This window comes from Berghia stephanieae, chromosome 5 (genome assembly GCF_034508935.2).
Source record: "Berghia stephanieae isolate SIO BIC M18660-M18661 chromosome 5, UCSD_Bste_1.3, whole genome shotgun sequence".
Lineage (NCBI taxonomy): Eukaryota > Metazoa > Mollusca > Gastropoda > Nudibranchia > Aeolidiidae > Berghia > Berghia stephanieae.
The window spans coordinates 21,479,571-21,497,711 of NC_088364.1; the positions used below are offsets into that span (position 1 = coordinate 21,479,571).

Below are 18,141 nucleotides of genomic sequence, written 5' to 3' on the forward strand. Positions count from 1 at the left end.
CCCCCTCTCTCTTCCTCTTCTCTCTTCCCCTCTCTCTCTCTCTCCCTTTCTCTCTCTCCCTCGTGAGGAATTCAATTATGATAAACCTGACCTTTTTTCCCTTTTTGTCAAAACAGAAATCTTTCTTGTTTTTGTCTTTAATCTAGGACACAAAGGTATATATCCCAGTCCTTCACAGTCACCCCATCATGAACTTAGTAGACAGGGCCGTCTGTTCCCATGTAAACAACACCTGCAGCGCCATCAGCACCAGAAATCAAAACAAGATCATTTTCAGCAACAACGTAGCAGTGGTGGACAGAGTGGTAACCATATTCATCACCAAAAGAACCATAAACAACACGTGTCTGGCTCAGGGGAGCATTTACCTCCGTTTGCCTCTCATCATGATAGAAATAGAAAAAGACCCAATGCTACAGATGAAAAGGTTTTGCCATCTGGGAAGAAAAGTAGACATAGCGAACCAGACGAGTGAGTTCATTGCTTTTATTTTGTACTAAAGGCAGCAAGCTGCATGTTTCTTTGCAGATTCTATTTTTCAGTAGTTGCTTATCAGGTTTCACTTTTCTCGATGACTAGTGCTATCAATCCCTATAAAATAATTCATATTGTTGTAATTGCATTGTGAGGAAAACTATAATTCAAGATTTTAGTTTTAGGTCACTGAGATAATAAAGAAAAGTCAAAAGGGAAACACTTTGCATGTTAACTGATTAATATTTAATCCCATTGATAAGATTTTGGAATATTTTTGTAGGAGCACTGTCCTGGTTAAATTTTCCGAACTCATATAATATGTATTCTCACATTCTTGTAGTATACTCACTTAGGATGCTTTATAAGGGTCTGCAGACCCAATTGTTATGTCTCATTTAGCATAATTAAAAAGAAAAGAAAAAAAAAAAAAACACCATCAAAAAGATGCAAAATATTCTTTATAACAAGCCTGTTAGATTAAGCCCATCATTGGTTTTTGTTTATTATCAGACTTGTGACAAAGTGCATGCTGGTGCCCACCAGTCCCTAGCTATTTGAGTTGTACACACTAATAATAATAATAATAATAATAATCATAGACTCTTATAGAGCGCACAGTATCCTCAACAATGAAGCTCTTGGTGCTTTAAATTACATCAACACAAACACAATATTTAAAGTACATGACCTCAAAAAAGAAATGTTTTCAAGGTTTTGATTTGGATTCTCGTATGCTTACCTATCATCAGGGAAAACTGATGAAATTAGTCTGTATAATTCTTCAAAATTATAATTTTTTCTTTTTGAGTCAAGCCTCGTGTACCCTTTTATTTTTATGTAGGAATTAGAATCTTGAATTGGATAAGGTCTTTTGACCTCCCAAGGTTGGTGGAGAGGTCACTATTGCTCTGTTTTCTATCCCCCTTTATCTGTTTTCCTTTTCCACGTTGCTATCGTCTTTGTTCTGGATTGGCATTGCTCGGTTTTTCCCCAGTTATGACAGGGATCCTTAGCTGAGAGGGAGGCAGTTGAATGTATAGTTCCTTTTTATTTGGAGATTTTTTTTCCTTGTCAATCATCTATCTGTTATGTACTATTTCGTTTTTAGTTTTGAATCTATACTTTGTAAACATTTGAGTGTATTTTTCATAGCAGGATACTTTGCTTGTGCCTGGATGTGACTTTAATGTAATGTCAAGATATTGATAGATTGCTCATGGAACCATCATTTCCCCATTTGAACCCGTCTCCTTTATCTTACTTTTTCTTTAGTGCTTTAACTTCAGATATAGAACCTTTCTCTCATCATCTTCTTTTTTACTTTTGCTGAAATGACTTAAAAGTCTGGCAAGTGCTGTAAAACCCTAAAAACAAACAGAATTTTGAAGTCCAGATATTTTTTTATCTACCCTCAGGAAGAGCACGCCTCCAGTTGGAAATGTTAAAGATGTCAAGCAGATGGCAGAGGCCCAAGGACTGGATCCTAATAATAGTGATGTACTTTGTATTTTAGAGGTCAGTTTTTTGCATGTTTACATTATGAATAGTAAAACTTTGTTATAGCATCATGTTTGAAACCAGGGCATTATGGCTGGTATTATGTTTTGGAGTCTAAATGAATAGTTTTACAATTACTTTTGGTACAATTTGTGTTCATCATAATGTTGGAAATATAATGAATGTTGAAAATTCACATTAATTTATAAATTATTTTTTCACCCTTTGAATTGCATTTGCTCACCCTTTTTAGCTGACGGATTTTATTAATGATTATGTCCCATCTCGTAATTTAAGATCATGTGATCAGCATCTTTTGCTCACCACAAAAGGGAGAACACAAAATTAAAATGACAGAACCTTATATTGCGCAGCTCCAACAATGTGGAATTTTCTGCACTCGAGCTTTACTGATTCTGAAGGTGTTTTTAAAAGAAAAAAAGAAAATTAAAAAGTCATCTCTTTCGGTTATATTTAGATGGTATGTAGAACGAACCTACTGAGTATTTATTTATTTATTTAAAAAATTAATTAAAGTTGAAAAAAATGGATAAGCAATCTTCATAATATACGACAAATTTAATTACCTTATTTTTGTAGTGTCACCTAATGGAACATATTTACCCTAATTTAAATTTTTTAAAATAATTCCGTATTCTCATCTTTTAAATGTTGATAATATGATAATTTTTGTTGTTGTTGAAAATGGTATATATATATTGCATGCCATATATATTGTACGTCAAGAGCTATATCGTATGTAACAGGCAATTTATAAGTAAATTACATTATTATTATTATTATTATTATTATTATTATTATTATTTTATTACTTCATGTTACTGCTCTAATTCCCTTTTCTCCTTTCATGTTCATGTTACACTCCTCTAATCCACTTCTCTCCTTCCGTGTTAACTCATTGACTATCATTCCCACACATGATGTGGGAACAGGAATTGGCTTTCTGGTACCGATCCTGCACCCACTGTGGGCTGTTCTTTGCTAATTTTAATAGCAGTTGCTATTCTCGTATTTTGTGCGGGTTTGTCTCATACCATGGCACATGACCTTGTTTCATTTCATGCAGTGTTTGGTTGAATTTCATTGGTAAGTTTTTGTGTCGCTGGTTAGTATGGGAAGTCACTCCAGCTGACAAGAATCACTGTTTACATAAATGACAGTGTCAAACAGAAAATTGATCAGACTTTTCCACATTTTTGACAAATCTAGTACTGATACACTGACTCTGATTCACACTTTATATATGGAAGTAGAACAAATAAAGCTTCTTTTTTTTTTCAAAATCTCAAATATTATTTCATTACAGGTTTTGACAAATAAAGATTTGTGTACATCTCAAAGATTTATTTAATGTAAAGGTCTCATTCTATATTCTGTTAATTTCAACCAATACCAATAAATGGTTTGTATATACGTTCAAATATTATCACGATTTGACAATTCTGACAGTCTTAAGGATTTTTTTTTAAATGAAAAAAAAAGGAAGTGATGTATTCAATGTATGTACTGTTCAACCTCTGGATAACGACACCCTTGAATAATGACAACCCCTGGAGAGCGACATTGACCTCTGATCCCAATTTTTTTGCTATATGTTATTTGTAATTAAAAAAACAAAATAGCGACATACCTGTTTAGCGACATTGTTACAACAATAATCAGCAGTTGATACCGATGCTTGATATCCGACTATCGCCATCTCGTACTCTTAACCAATAAAAAACACATTTTTTCCTCTCAATGAGATTGCTTTGTTACCGACTAATCAGAACATATGTTTAATAAACTGCATGGATTAGCACTTGCTAATATGGAACCACAGCAAAATAAGTTTATCAGTGGATGGAACTCTCAAGGGTCCAGTAACCTTCCATGTTAGCTACTTGTCTGAGGTCAGTGGAGGTTAACTAATATCAGGCAATGCCATGTCCAATGGGCGCAATTATGGATATTTATGGTCAAATGGTATGTTGGAATAGTGGGGAAAACAAGAACAGCCTCTTTTACTTTATTATTTTCATTTGAAAAATCAGTTGGTTCTCTAAACATCAGTCCAAATTCGATCTTATTGTGCTTAATACCTAGTTTGTTGAATTTTTTTTCTTAATATCGCAAGATGTAGATCTGCTAATATGTAAGTGCTTCTAAATTGTGGTGCACTTAAATAAAAATTTCAGTATTCAAAACTCATCAGCTATCCCATGGATTTGGTGCTATCATATTGGCACTTGATTTAAAAAAATTATTTTTAGTTTTGTTAAATGGCGTTCAAGCACTATTTATGATCAAAACAATGACAATACACATTGAACAGTGACCGCATAACTGGCTCACAACATTGGTATCCGGAAGTATAACAGACCAAAACACAATTTTTATAGTCTGGATAATACAGTTAAGCGAGAATTACGTGGATGGCAAAAAGCAATAACAAAGACCTGAGTGACGTCAACTTCATTCTATTTATACCCTTTGTAAACAGGAGAAATACACAGTCTAACTTTGTTGATATGTGTCTTCTCTCAGGCATTGCACTGTTATGTATTCACTGGTCTCACCAAGCCCCCTTTTTCTGCCATCTTGAAAACTCTGGACAAACAAGACCCCTGGATAATGACATAATTTTCCGGTCCCAGGTGATGTCATTATCCAGGGGTTGCACTGTGATTTTTCCAAAGCCTCAAGTAGTCAAGGAGTTAATTATGAAGACTTGGTGTTTACATTGATTTTGTAGTATGGTGTCAAATGAATAACAGAATTGACTTTGCTAAAAAGGACAGAAAAACATCTCAGTATTTCTTTTTGTTTTTTTTTGTTGTAGATGCAGAGACAATTAGAGTCTATGCAATCTCTGATGGCCCTAACTCCCACTGTAGCTCAGAGTTCTGATGTACCATTCACTGAACAAACAGAGACGAGCACAGAGGAAAAGGAAATCGCTGAAGCTGAGCAGGAATTAAGAGAGAGCATTGCCCTTCGTCAGAAACAACTTCAGGAGTTAGAAGAAAAGTTGAAAGTAAACAGGAAGAAAAATCAAGGAACAAAATGTGACAACACCATCACTGGAACAAAAGGTTTGTCTTTCTATGCGCTTTTTTTTTCATGTTCTTTTATTTCATGACATTCTTTTCATTGTACAGAACATTTTTAATTTCCAGGACATTTGCTGTTTAGTACTGTGGAACTTGGATATAATGTGGATAGTGGGACTAGCAAAAAAAGTTGCTGTTGTAGCAGAGTCCCGCTCCATCTGTGCATAGAGATGGTATTTGAAGGGAAGCAATACTGAACGAAATAAAAAATATGAGGGGAACACAATTCAAGTTAATCTCCTTAAATTAATAAATCAAAAGACCTGAGTTTGACTTCCGTCCCTTTAACTCCCCCTACCATCACTATCCATGTTTATCAACATGTTGATCGGTCAGACACACGTCTCTCACTAACCTTTTGTTGCATGACAGAAAGTACACAGAGAAACGTCGACAGTGCACGCAATAAGTGCAATTCGTCCACCCCCACCTCATCTCCGCTTTTTATAAGTTTTGTGTACCATGTGTGCTTTCCTCTTTTCTTCTTTTTCTCAACTAGATACTTAACTTGCAACTCACCCCTGCTGTACCCGTGTTCCAAGAAATATTACCCTGTTATAGCAATGCATGATTTATATGAATTATATAGGCCACAGTACGGTGATTAAAAAATTTCCCGTTGTAGCCAATCTCCCGTTGCAACTGAGGCTGTTTTGTACACGAGCTGTATTGTATATAGAATTTGCTTTGTGCTTTAATTTTTAAAAATAAAAAATTTTGTCAGGAGCTAGGTAAAATGTGGATAAAAGTGTCGTGATCATATATCATTTGCTCCAAAAACTGAAAGGGAAACAAATGGAAAATGCAAGCTGAACAAGGGAAGTCAATCTAGATGATTTAGTATCCCTTAAAAGGGCTTATTTTGAAATTTAGGACGGTTAACTCAATTTGACTTTAAAAAGTCAGCTATTGCGGTCTGGGATCTGAAGGCCAGGAATCATTTATATAGACTAGCAATGACTAAAATTGGGAAGTGCCCTCAGGATGTGTTATGTAATGCAGCATAGGGTAGACATATTTGCTATAGCGGTATGGCTTGAAACTGGTATCTTCTTCAATTGACTCTGCATCAGGCATTCTCGTCACATCGCAACAATAGTGTCAAATGAGACTTCACTGCTGACCTCAATGTTCTAATCAATGACGATAATGGATGTCATTTAACAATAATTCCACATTTTCATTGGCTATTACTTTAGCTCACCGTGGGTTATCTGTATTTTAATTGGTTGTATTTTACCTTACATTTTACCTTAGTCAATTATATATTGTATTCTTGGTTGTTTGTTATTTTTTAGAGCGATTATTACAGATGTCGATAGATTGTTATGTCAGTGTAACTGTCTTTTGGTAAATTTAAGTCAGTATTTGTGATTTAAAAGAAATAATGTTACATAGCAAAAAAAAAAACCCCATTAAAAATTAAAAAAAACAAAAAAACAGAGGTCTTTGATGCTGTGTCGATATATTCGCTCTGCATTGTATAACATTAATCTCTGTTGGATCAAATGTGGTGAGATTTGATCCTCTCTTGCTAACAAAAAAGAAAAGAAAAGAAAAGAACAACAAACAAGATAATGAAGTGATCGTATTCTATCAACAAGTATTTTGTTTCTTTACAGATCTACAAAGTCCCTCTTCTGCTGGGGCTCCTCCTCCAAATCAGAATGACCAGCCACTAGACTTCAAGAAACCACAGCCAAAAGTTGAGTTGGCAGTTAAGGCGGATGAGATCCGGTCCAAGATCACAGCTGCTGTGAAGGAACCTACACCTTTGTTTAAAAAACCTCTGTTCATAGCAACACAGAAGGCCCCATTAAAAGCTGAAGACTGTGCTTTGCCTCTTGAGTTTGGAAAGAATGTAACCAAAGTTTCTCCAAAAGTGATAGAGAGGAAATCCTCTGCAATTGACAAGGGGAGATCTGAACTTGTTAAACAAGGTTCAAACAGGCAGCAAGGAAGTCAGGGTAATGCAGATTTAAGATCTAGAAACAAAAACAGTCCTCAAAGAAGAAATAAAACCAGTAGGTGGTCTTCAATAGATGATAGAGATTCCAATGTCAAGAAGGTTGTAAATGATGGACTTCTTCCATCTCCTCCTTCAGGGCCATTTGAAATGAGTAGAGACAGAAGAAGTGCCTGGGGTTCTGATCACGGCAGAGATGATAAAAAATTTCAATCATCAGGACGAGGAGTGACTCAAACTCAAACAAGAAATTTAGGAAGTTGGGATAGAGAAGTTCAAGGAAGAGTTGTTGATTCGTGGTCCCATAATAAAAAAAGAGATAAAGGAAGTGAAGGTATATATGAAACTGTTCACCCCTCAAAGTTAAGAGGTTTAAGTCCACAAACATTGGTTAGTTATCCTGTTGCAGGAGGAATAGGGGGAGTAATTGGTACTCAAGGCTCTCTCTCAGCAGCTAAAGGTCAGTCTGGGTTTTCACAAGCTGGAAACAAAGGATTGTCGATTATTGGAAAACTGCAGAAAGAAGCTTTTGGCAAAGATGTAAGAGGAGGTGGTGATCTCTGGAAAGAGAGGCAGGGTCAGGATCACAATAAGTCAGAAGAGCATTCCAGAAGTGGGGGTAGACTGTCCAATTTCTATTCATATGAAGAAGAAAATTGGGATGAAGAGGTTAGTAGTCAGTATGGTAGAGACAAAGTAAATAAGGATAATACATGCTCCATAGGAAGAGGACATCGTAGTGAAGGAGGCAGAGGAGGTTTTGCTGCTAAAACGAGAGAACAGAAATCAGCATCTGCAGGAATAAGAGGTTACCAATCCCACTCAACCAGTCATTGGGATGAAGGGGAGGAGGGCTATGGTGGTGAGATGTACGACAATAATGCTAATTTTCAGTTTGAACAGTCTAAAAATGTTTCCGGGAAAGGGATGGGAGGTGGAGCAGGAAAAATTAAAGGAGCCCATTTTCCTCAAAGAAAATATGATGATGAAGAGGAGAGTTACGGATGGGAAGTTGGTGATGGTGGTAGTGAAACAGTTAAGCATCATTATGAGGGAAGACAACACACCTTTGGGAGTCCTACTGCTTCCAAAAGACAAAAATTGGATCATTATTATACTAGTGATGGTGCCATGCAGAATAAGGGAGAATGGAATCAAGACTCATACAGTGATAGTGGAAGAGATGGGTGCCATGGTGTTGGCAGGGGTGAAGGCATTTTTAGGAATACTGCCACTTCTGAGTATGCTACTGCTGTTAGGGGTAGTAGAAGTGGTAGCAGTACTGGAAGAGAAAGTGGTGGTGTACACAAAGATTATGGAGGTAGTGAATGGGAGAGTAGAAGAGAAAGTAATTTGTACAATGTAGATAAAGGACATGATGATAACTATGGATGGGAAGATGGTGATGATGATGACAACTATTATGAAGGGAACAACTGGGGTTTTGACAGTAAATCTTATGGAAGAATAGATGGAGGAAAAGGACGGGGAGGACAAGGAAGCTTTGCAAGAGGAAGAGGAATCAGTGATAGGACAAAGAATAGCAGAGGAGGTGGAGGACGTGGGGTTGATGAAATGAGAAAAAGTGGTATGAATATGAGAGGCAGAGATGGGGCAGAAATGAACAAAGCTGGGAGCATGGGGATGAGAGGGCATGGGGCTGAAAAGGTGGATAATGTTGGAGGATTATGGGGTGCCAGCAATATTGGAGCCGGGAACAATAGTGGAAGATTACAAAGTGGACCTGTCGATCGAAGCGAGGAACTAGAGTTTCAGCGTCACAATGAAGGGAGTGGCTATGATGACTTTGAAGGCCAATTTAAAATAAAAGGTGGTCATGCTCAGAACCAAAGAATTAGTAGTAGAGGTGCTTATAGTGCTGGTGGTGTAGATGGTGGCAATTCTGTTCATGGTGGCCGGTATGGTGGTCATTCTGGTAGTAGTAGTAATTTTGGTTCTGGTCACAGAAGTAATTATGTTAGAGGTGGAGCTGAGAGTGGAAAAGATGATTACAGTGGTGGTGAGGATATAGGAGGTCACTATGGTAAGGCAAGCAATAGGGATGCTGAATATGATTCTTATTTCACAGGTGACAATGAATGGCCACAGTTACAGCAAAAAGGAAACAGTTTTGGAGAGACAAGGGGCAGGGGTCGTGGCAATAGTTTTGGTACAGGAGATTCTGTGGTTGGTTTAGGACATGGGGATAGCAGTGACAGAGGAGGTCGAGGACGTGGTGGAAGTAGATATGGTAACATTCGTGGTAGAGGTGGTAGTAGCTCAGGTAGTAGTAATTCAAAGATTGGGAGAGATTATGATAATTATGGAAGCAGTGACTCTGGCAGTGGTGATGGTTTTGGTGGCATTGCCTCTAATAGGGGTTATGGTCGTGGCAGTGATTTTTCTCGTGGAGGTCACAGAGTTGGAGGTGATAGAGATTCTAGTGGTGGGGTAAACAGTGGTAGAGGTGGTTTTAGTGGTGAGTCAATTAGTGGTAAAGGTAGAGGTAGTTTTGGAAGTGGTGATTCTGGTAGAAGTCGTGGCAGCTTTGGTAGCAGTGAGTCCACTACTGGTGGAGGCCGTGGGGATGTTGATAACTTTGGTAGGGGTGAAATTAGAAGTCATGGTGGTAGTATTGGTCGTGGTGAGTCTAGTAGAGGTAGAGTTGGTGGTTTTGGTAGTAGTAAGTCCAGCAGTGGTGGAGTGGTGGGTGTTAGGGGTTTTATTAGTGATGAATCTAGTGGTGGTAGAGGTCGTGGTGGTGGGTTTGAAAGGGGTGAATCAATCAGAGGTCGTGGTAGTGGCAGTCGCTTTGGTAGTGGTGAGTCCAGTAGAGGTCGTGGTGGAGGCAGTGGTTTTGGTAGTGGTGAGTCCAGTAGAGGTCGTGGTGGAGGCAGTGGTTTTGGTAGTGGTGAGTCCAGTAGAGGTCATGGTGGAGACAGTGGTTTTGGTAGTGGTGAGTCCAGTAGAGGTCGTGGTGGAGGCAGTGGTTTTGGTAGTGGTGAGTCCAGTAGAGGTCGTGGTGGTGGTAGTGGTGATTCCAGTAGAGGTTGTGGTGAGTCCAGTAGAGGTCGTAGTGGTTTTGGTAGTGGTGAGTCCAGTAGAGGTCGTGGTGGTGGTAGTGGTGAGTCCAGTAGAGGTCGTGGTGGTGGCTTTGGTAGTGGTGAGTCCAGTAGAGGTCATGGTGGTGGCTTTGGTAGTGGTGAGTCCGGTAGAGGTCGTGGTGGTGGCTTTGGTAGTGGTGAGTCCAGTAGAGGTCGTTGTGGTGGTAGTGGTGAGTCCAGTAGAGGTCATGGTAGTGCCAGTGGCTTTGGTATTGGCGAGTCCAGAAGAGGTCGTGGTGGTGGCTTTGTTAGTGGTGAATCCAGTAGAGGTCGTGGTGGTGGCAGTTTCGTTGGTAGTGGTGAGTCCAGTAGAGGTCGTGGTGGTAGGGGTGAGTCTACCAGTGGTAGAGGAACTGGTAGAGGTCGTGGGTGTTTTAACAGTGGTGGATCTCGTGACAGAAGTCAGGATGGTGATGCCAGTAGATTTAGTAGTAAGGACCAAGGTGGCGCTGTTAGAATGCCTGTACCATCCATGTTGTCAGTACAAAATAAACCTGGCTTGTTGGGAAGTCCACCAAAATCTAATCGAGTTGGAGGCAATGATTGGAAAGGAAGAGGTTTTCAAGCTTCAACAAACAGAGGAGTAAATTTTTATTGAAACTGCTCATACATATTTTGAAATACATTACATGTTTGCTTAAGAATTGAGTTCCAATGTCTCGTGTATAACTAAAAGCTTTGATGTATGCCATAACATTTTGAATTTTATTGTAGCATCATTCTTGTAAGCAGAATTTAGGGAGAATGAATTAATGACAATATTTTAAATCACCAATGTTTGGCTTAATATATAGGCATGATTAAAAGATAAGTATGCACATTTAAAATCGTCATCAGATTTATTTTTTTTTATTTGGAAACATAACATTAAACTGTTTGGCTATGTAGTTTTTGATATTATAAACTGTGTCATTATCATAAAGATTTTTGTTTTCATCTAAATTTTCCTTCACCATGATATGCACATGCTGTTATAACCTTTTTTCAACCCATTATTTACAAGAAGCACGTTGGGCAAAATCTTACATTTGCTGTCTTTCTTGCCTCCTTCCTACTCAAAAACAGTCTTTTGTAGTTTATTCCAACAGACAATGACAATGCAAAGATCTTATTTAGAATCATGTGATCGTGTGGTTTGACACCGTGAAGCAGACACCCCAGTCACTAAAGTAGCAATACAATCAAAATTTACCAAATGGATAATTCATTTATGGATGAAATTTTACTATTCAGACAGAAATCGATGATTAAACTATACATCTGTCAAAATTGGCTAGTCTTATCACTTCATTAACCGAATCACTCACTTCAAGGTGTCCATCCACACGACCATGCTATTCTAAATTAGATCTTGGCATTGTCAACGAATTTTGTAATAAATGATTTAAATTGTTTTACTAAGTTGAAAGAAGTCAAGACAACACATATGAGTTTTTTGCCCTACGCGTTTCTTGCAAACAGGTTGCAAAAAAGGTTGAAACAGCATGTGCATATCATGGAGTAAGAAAGTTGAGGTATTAACAAAAATCTTGAAGATAATTACACAGTTCATTATTCCAAAAACTTCATAGCCAAAGAGCTTTATACTACATTTCAAAATAAATATATACAGACGATGGTAAATGTATGTACATGTTTTTGATCACGAGTTTATAGAAAGAATTAAACATTGAAAATTCATGTTATAGAATTATTTTCAAACGAGTGATTTTCAATGTCAAATTTGGAAGATTGTTGTCAACCTTTACCGCCACTCATGGGTCAAATTGACATCAATCAATGTTTCCTTTAAAGGAAAGAATAACTCTTGAAACTCTAGATACGCATTCTTCAATTTTCTTTCAATTTAACCTTAACAAATATTTGTTCAATAACAATGTCAAAAATTGTGTCCATTCAGTCACTTGCCGGACTTATCGATTGTGTCTTGCCAAGAGCACCAGACCATATTCTTGGTTGATTTACTGGGTGGGGTTCCTGACCTCCCATAGTGGGCAGGGAGGTACTTACTGTGTCTTCTATCCCCTTATATCTGTTTTCCAACATGCTTTCTGTCTTTGTCTTGGAATGAGATGACATGGTTTTGTCTTGGCCCTGGCCAGAGTTCTGGCTGAGAGGGAAACAGTCGAATGCATAGTTATTGTTTTGGGAGACGATATTTTTTTCCTTGTAAATCATCTCTCTGTTATGTATTATTATATTTGTTATTTTGAATGTATAATGTAAGCATTTGAGTGTGTCCCTCTTTGTTGGATTTTGTGCTTGTGTCCGGATGAGACTTATAGGTGATCTCAAACTAAGTACATTGGTGGTGTGCTCTTGGAATCTACATCTGATCCCTATTTGTTCCCAGTTCCCCTTTGTCTTACTTTCTCTTAGGTGCTTTAATTGTAATTCTAGAACTTTTTACTCTCCCATTTTCTTCCTTTTTACTGGAGCTGATATAACATAAATGTGTTGCAAGCGCCGTAAAACCCTTAAAAACAAAAACAAACAACATAATTTAACATAGTTAACGATACACAAAGCTTTTTTGTATGCTTTGACAATATTTTTAAAAGATCAAAGACAACAGTTTGACTCCAAGGCTCACTTACACTAATGCAGCAGGACTTCTTTATTGCAGGTCTGTCTAGGATTCAGGATAATACAGTGGTGTAAACCAGTATGGTATGGGATGAAATGTAAACTGATGTTTAGTAATAATGGGCATCATTCAGTTAAAACGACTTGCTAGTGACAAATCGGGCTTTGGAATAGTGAGTTGGGGTAAAGATTAGGTACAATAATTATTGTTATAATCCCTGATTCAACAAGCTACACATAAGACAAACAGGGATCCTTAGCTGGGAGGGAGACAATCAGTAGGTATTCATATCACTGCAGTTTTTTTTTTGTTTTACGCTGAGGCTACATTAAACACTACTGAGGTAAAAAGGTTTTGCCTGAAGTTTATTCGAAGTACTTTGATAGTTTGCTCTTGGAATCTACATCTGTTTCCTATTTGAACCAATTCCCCTTTGTCTTACCTTTTCTTGGGTGCTTTAATTGTAATTCTAGAACTTTTTACTTTCCCATTTTCTTCCTTTTTACTGGCGCTGATATGACCTTAATGTGTTGCAAGCGCTGTAAAACCCTTAAAAACAAAACAAAAACAAACAAGTTTATTTGCATTTATATTTTGTTTCTTCTTTGCAGAAATATGACAATGACCATCTCCCAAGTAATGCATTGTGGGACAAAACTATCAGAGTCACCCGTGGTGGGAGGGGAGGTTCTTCTTGTCTCTTCTATCCCCCTGTACCTGTTTTCCTATTGCTTTCTGTCTTTTTCTTGGAATGAGATTACTAGATTTGTCCTGACCCTGGCCGGGGTCCTTGTCTGGGAGGGAAACAGTCAAATGTATAGTTATAGTTTTGGGAGATGATATTTATTTTCCTCTTTCGGCAAAGAACTAGATGAGTCCGCGATTTTTGTCTCAGACGAGATACAGATGTACATTTCTTTCATCTACTTATTTCCCCCTTTTATCTAAGCCTGTTGTTTTACTTTTCCTGGCACTTAAATGATATGCTTTACAAATGCCGTTTAACAAACAAACAAGCTATTCTATGTTTCATCGCTGATTATCTGAACAAGTGTGTATTTCTCACTTGATGATTTTGTATGTTTTGTTGAAATGTAAAAATGGTTTTAATTTTGAAATAAATGATCATTTTTTGTTTAAAACTTTTTGAAATTTTATTTGCCTTGAAATTGTATGCACCGTTTAAAATATTTGAAGTCAAAACTTGTCACAATCACCATTCTCCAACCGTGTTTTTGGCAGTTATAAATAATTTTAGCTCAGATGAGTTAGGATTGGACAATTAATAAACGGTAATGGTATTGGACACAACCATCATTTAGACTGTTCTCTAATCAATTTAAAATATACCGTGTGTTGTGCTCCTTTAGCATTTGTGCCAAAAATAAATGTAAACTTGAAATGTTGGGTGGGGATCCTGACCTCCCATAGCGGGCAGGGAGGTACATACTGTGTCTTCGATCCCCTTATATCTGTTTTCCAACATGCTTTCTGTCTTTGTCTCGGAATGAGATTACTTGGTTTTGTCCTGGCGCTGGCCGGAGTCCTAGCTGGGAGGGAAACAGTCAAATGCATAGTTATTATTTTGGGAGATGATATGTTTTTCCTTGTAAATCATCTCTCTGTTATGTATTATTATTATTATTTTGAATGTATAATGTAAGCATTTGAGTGTGTTCCTCTTTGTTGGATTTTGTGCTTGTGTCTGGATGAGACTTGTAGGCTGGGTGGGGATCCTGACCTCCCATAGCGGGCAGGGAGGTACACACTGTGTCTTCTATCCCCTTATATCTGTTTTCCAACATGCTTTCTGTCTTTGTCTTGGAATGAGATTACTTGGTTTTGTCCTGGTCCTGGCCAGATGCCCTGGCTGAGAGGAAAACAGTCGAATGTATAGTTAGTTTTGGGAGATTATATTTTTTTCATTGTAAATCATCTCTCTGTTATGCACTGTATTATGCCTTCTTTATATTATATATTATGATTTGTAAAACATTTGAGTGTGTTCCTCTTAGCGGGGACCTGTTCTTGTGTCTGGATGAGACTTTTAGGTAATCTCAAACTAAGTACTTTGATAGAGTGCTTTTGGAATCTACGTCTGTTTCCTATTTGAACCAATTCCCCTTTGTCTTCCCTTTTCTTGGATGCTTTATTGTAATTCTATAACTTTTTACTATCCCATTTTCTTCCTTTTTACTGGCGCTGATATGACCTTAATGTGTTGCAAGCGCCGTAAAACCCTTAAAAACAAACAAAAAAAAACAAACAAGGCTTGTAGGTGATTTCAAACTGAGTACATTGGTGGTATGCTCTTGGAATCTACATCTGATCCCTATTTGTTCCCAGTTCCCCTTTGTCTTACTTTTTCTTGGGTGCTTTAGAACTTTTTACTCTCCCATTTTCTTCCTTTTTACTGGCGCTGATATAACCTAAATGTGTTGCAAGCACCGTAAAACCCTTAAAAACAAAAACAAAACATAAACTTGAAATGGTGCTTGCAGAATTGGAATTGGACACAGATGAATTGGTTATAGCTTGGTTAAATGCAATGTTGCCTTAAGCTATGGACTTCAAACGTATTAAACAAAAGTGAATACACTGCAGTCCAATTTAGATAAACTGCTTAAAGAAAAACTTTCGCTTAAAATAAACTTAAAGTCTGGTCCCGATTTTTCTGCTCTAAATCATTAGTTATTTATTTAAAATGTTTAAGATGGTATGTATGCTCCCTATTTGAACCAATTCCCCCCATAGTGGGCAGGGAGGTACATACTGTGCCTTCTATAACCCTATATCTGTTTTCCACATGCTTTCCGTCTTTTTCTGGGTGGGGTTCCTGACCTCCCATAGTGGGCAGGGAGGTACTTAATGTGTCTTCTATGCCCTATATCTGTTTTCCAACTTGCTTTCTGTCTTTGTCTTGGAATGAGATTACTTTGTTTTGTCCTGGCCCTGGCTGAGAGGGAAACAGTCAAATGTATAATTAGTTTTGGGAGATGATATTTTTTTCCTTGTAAATCATCTCTCTGTTATGTGTTATATTTTTTATTTGAATGTATGATGTAAACATTTGAGTGCATTCCTCTTAGTGGGATCTTGTGCTGGTGTCTGGGTGACACTTTTAGGTGATCTCAAACTAAGTACATTGATAGTGTGCTCTTGGAATCTACATCTGTTTCCTATTTGAACCAATTCCCCTTTGACTTACCTTTTGTTGGGTGCTTTAATTGTAATTCTATAACTTTTTTACTAATCCATTTTCTTCCTTTTTAATGGCGCTGATATGACCTAAGTGTGTTGCAAGCGCCGTAAAACCTTTAAAAACAAACAAAACAATCTGTCTTTTTCGTAGAACAGCAAAAATCGCTTGAAATAAACTCAGAAAAAACTCCAAACCAAATGATTCTAACAGGAGACTTTAACTTTAACTGTCCTGATATAAACTGGGATGGTTCAAAAACGTTATCTGTCTGTCCACAACATGCAATACAACAAAGCCCCATCGACATTACAGCAGTATTAAAAAAAGGCAACAAAAATAAAGCAGAGAACTACCGTCCAATCTCACTGACGTCTGTAATATCCAAACTATTAGAACATATATAATCTGTAAGAACATGATGAACCACTTTGAGAACAATGACATCCTAACTGACCTGAACCACGGGTTTCGCAGAGGATACTCATGTGAAAGCCAACTCCTAATAACTGTAGTAAACGACCTGTTGAGACTCCAGAATGCCAACACTCAGGCAGACATCGGCGACCTCGACTTTTCCAAAGCATTTGATACTGTGCCCACCAAAAACTCCCTCAGAAACTAGAAAATTACGGAATTCGTGGCTCTCTTCACACATGGCTTTGTAATTTCCTCACAAAACGTACCATGAAAGTAGTCCTAGACGGCATGTCATCGGATGAATGTCCAGTCATATCTGGAATACCACAGGGAACGGTGCTAGGACTAGGACCCATACTATTTCTTTTTTTCATCAATGACCTACCTCTACGAGTAAAATCTCAGATTAGGTTATTCGCCGATGACTGTCTAATAATATACCGACCAATAAAATCTGCAAATGATCAAAAATTGCTACAAGAGGACTTGAATAGTCTCGAACAGTGGGCTAATGATTGGGGAATGAAATTTAACGCAAACAAATGCTACATCCTCAGCACAGCTAAAAAGTACAATGAGACCTACAAGTTAAACAACACCGTCCTGAAACAAGTCGACGATAACCCATACCTTGGCATCACCTTCTCAAAGGACTTGAAATCGGGGAAACACATTAACAAAATAACCCAAAAGGCAAGCTGCATCCTCGCGTTTCTCCGCCGAAATCTTAGTCACGCCCCAACGTCATGCAAACAAAACGCCTACCTCGCACTTGTGAGATCACAATTGGACTACGGAGCAGTTGCTTGGGACCCTTAACTGAAAGAGGATATTTAAAAACTTGAGAGAGTCCAGAGACAAGGCGCCCGGTTCATAACTGGGAACTATAAGAGCAGAACCCCAGGATACATGACAAAAATGTTAGAAGAAAGAAATCTCATCAGCCTCCAACAAAGAAGAAAAGAAACTCGTCTGTCATTCATGTTCAAGATTATAACAGATCAAATACCATCAATAAAGGCAGACTCCTTTTTCACGCCACGACCAAAAAAAAGAAAAATCCGAGCACTCACTTTTGCCAACCACATAACCGAAAACCCCATTGAGAGATACGCCACAAACAATTCGAACTGCTTCAAAATCCCACAGAAAAGAACACAAAACTTCAGAAATTCTTTCTTCATTAGAACTATCTCGGAGTGGAATGGGCTGGATGAACTGGTCATCATGGCACCACACCTAAACGATTTCAAGGCCCGACTGACATGGGCCCGTGCCCAATGAGGACGCCGCTGAAATACAACCAGACCATTGGTTTCTTCAGCGCCAACCATACAGGTGTGCTCTTGGAATCTACACCTGTTATTTGAACCAAGTCTCCTTTGTCTTACCTTTTCTTGGGTGCTTTAATTGTAATTCTGGAACTTTTTACTATCCCATTTGCTACCTTTTTACTGGCGCTGATATGACCTAAATGTGTTGCAAGCGCCGTAAAACCCTTAAAAACAAACAAACAAAATTTAACAACAAAAACAAACAAAACAACTAAAAATGCAATATTTGGCTGGAAATTGACTGTGATAACATGTTTCAGTATTACTGATATATTACTAGAAAATTGGAATTGCTGATATATTTTCTACATTTCAAGACAGAACCAACATTGTGCCCAGTTGTATCCATGAAGTTTATTGATAGGGAACAAATTAAAAGTCACAAAGTTCCAGGGTTCGAGTCCCAATATGAGTGGCTCTTAGTCGAGTCCTTGGAAAAGGCTC

At 37.9% G+C, this 18,141-nt stretch overlaps 2 protein-coding genes across 2 annotated transcripts in view; one reads left to right on the forward strand and one right to left on the reverse strand.

Annotated features, from left to right (window-relative positions):
* LOC144972591 (uncharacterized) overlaps positions 1-13,886 on the forward strand; it is a 41,797-nt gene extending 27,911 nt beyond the window's left edge. The window contains exons 8-11 of the mRNA XM_078913988.1: positions 147-471; positions 1,893-1,992; positions 4,817-5,069; positions 6,710-13,886. Of these exons, the coding sequence (XP_078770114.1) occupies positions 147-471; positions 1,893-1,992; positions 4,817-5,069; positions 6,710-10,755 (4,724 nt within the window). The 3' untranslated portion in view covers positions 10,756-13,886. The remainder of the gene's footprint in view (positions 1-146; positions 472-1,892; positions 1,993-4,816; positions 5,070-6,709) is intronic.
* Positions 1-18,141, reverse strand: part of LOC144972596 (uncharacterized) — a 277,443-nt gene that overhangs the window by 71,989 nt on the left and 187,313 nt on the right. The window lies entirely within an intron of this gene.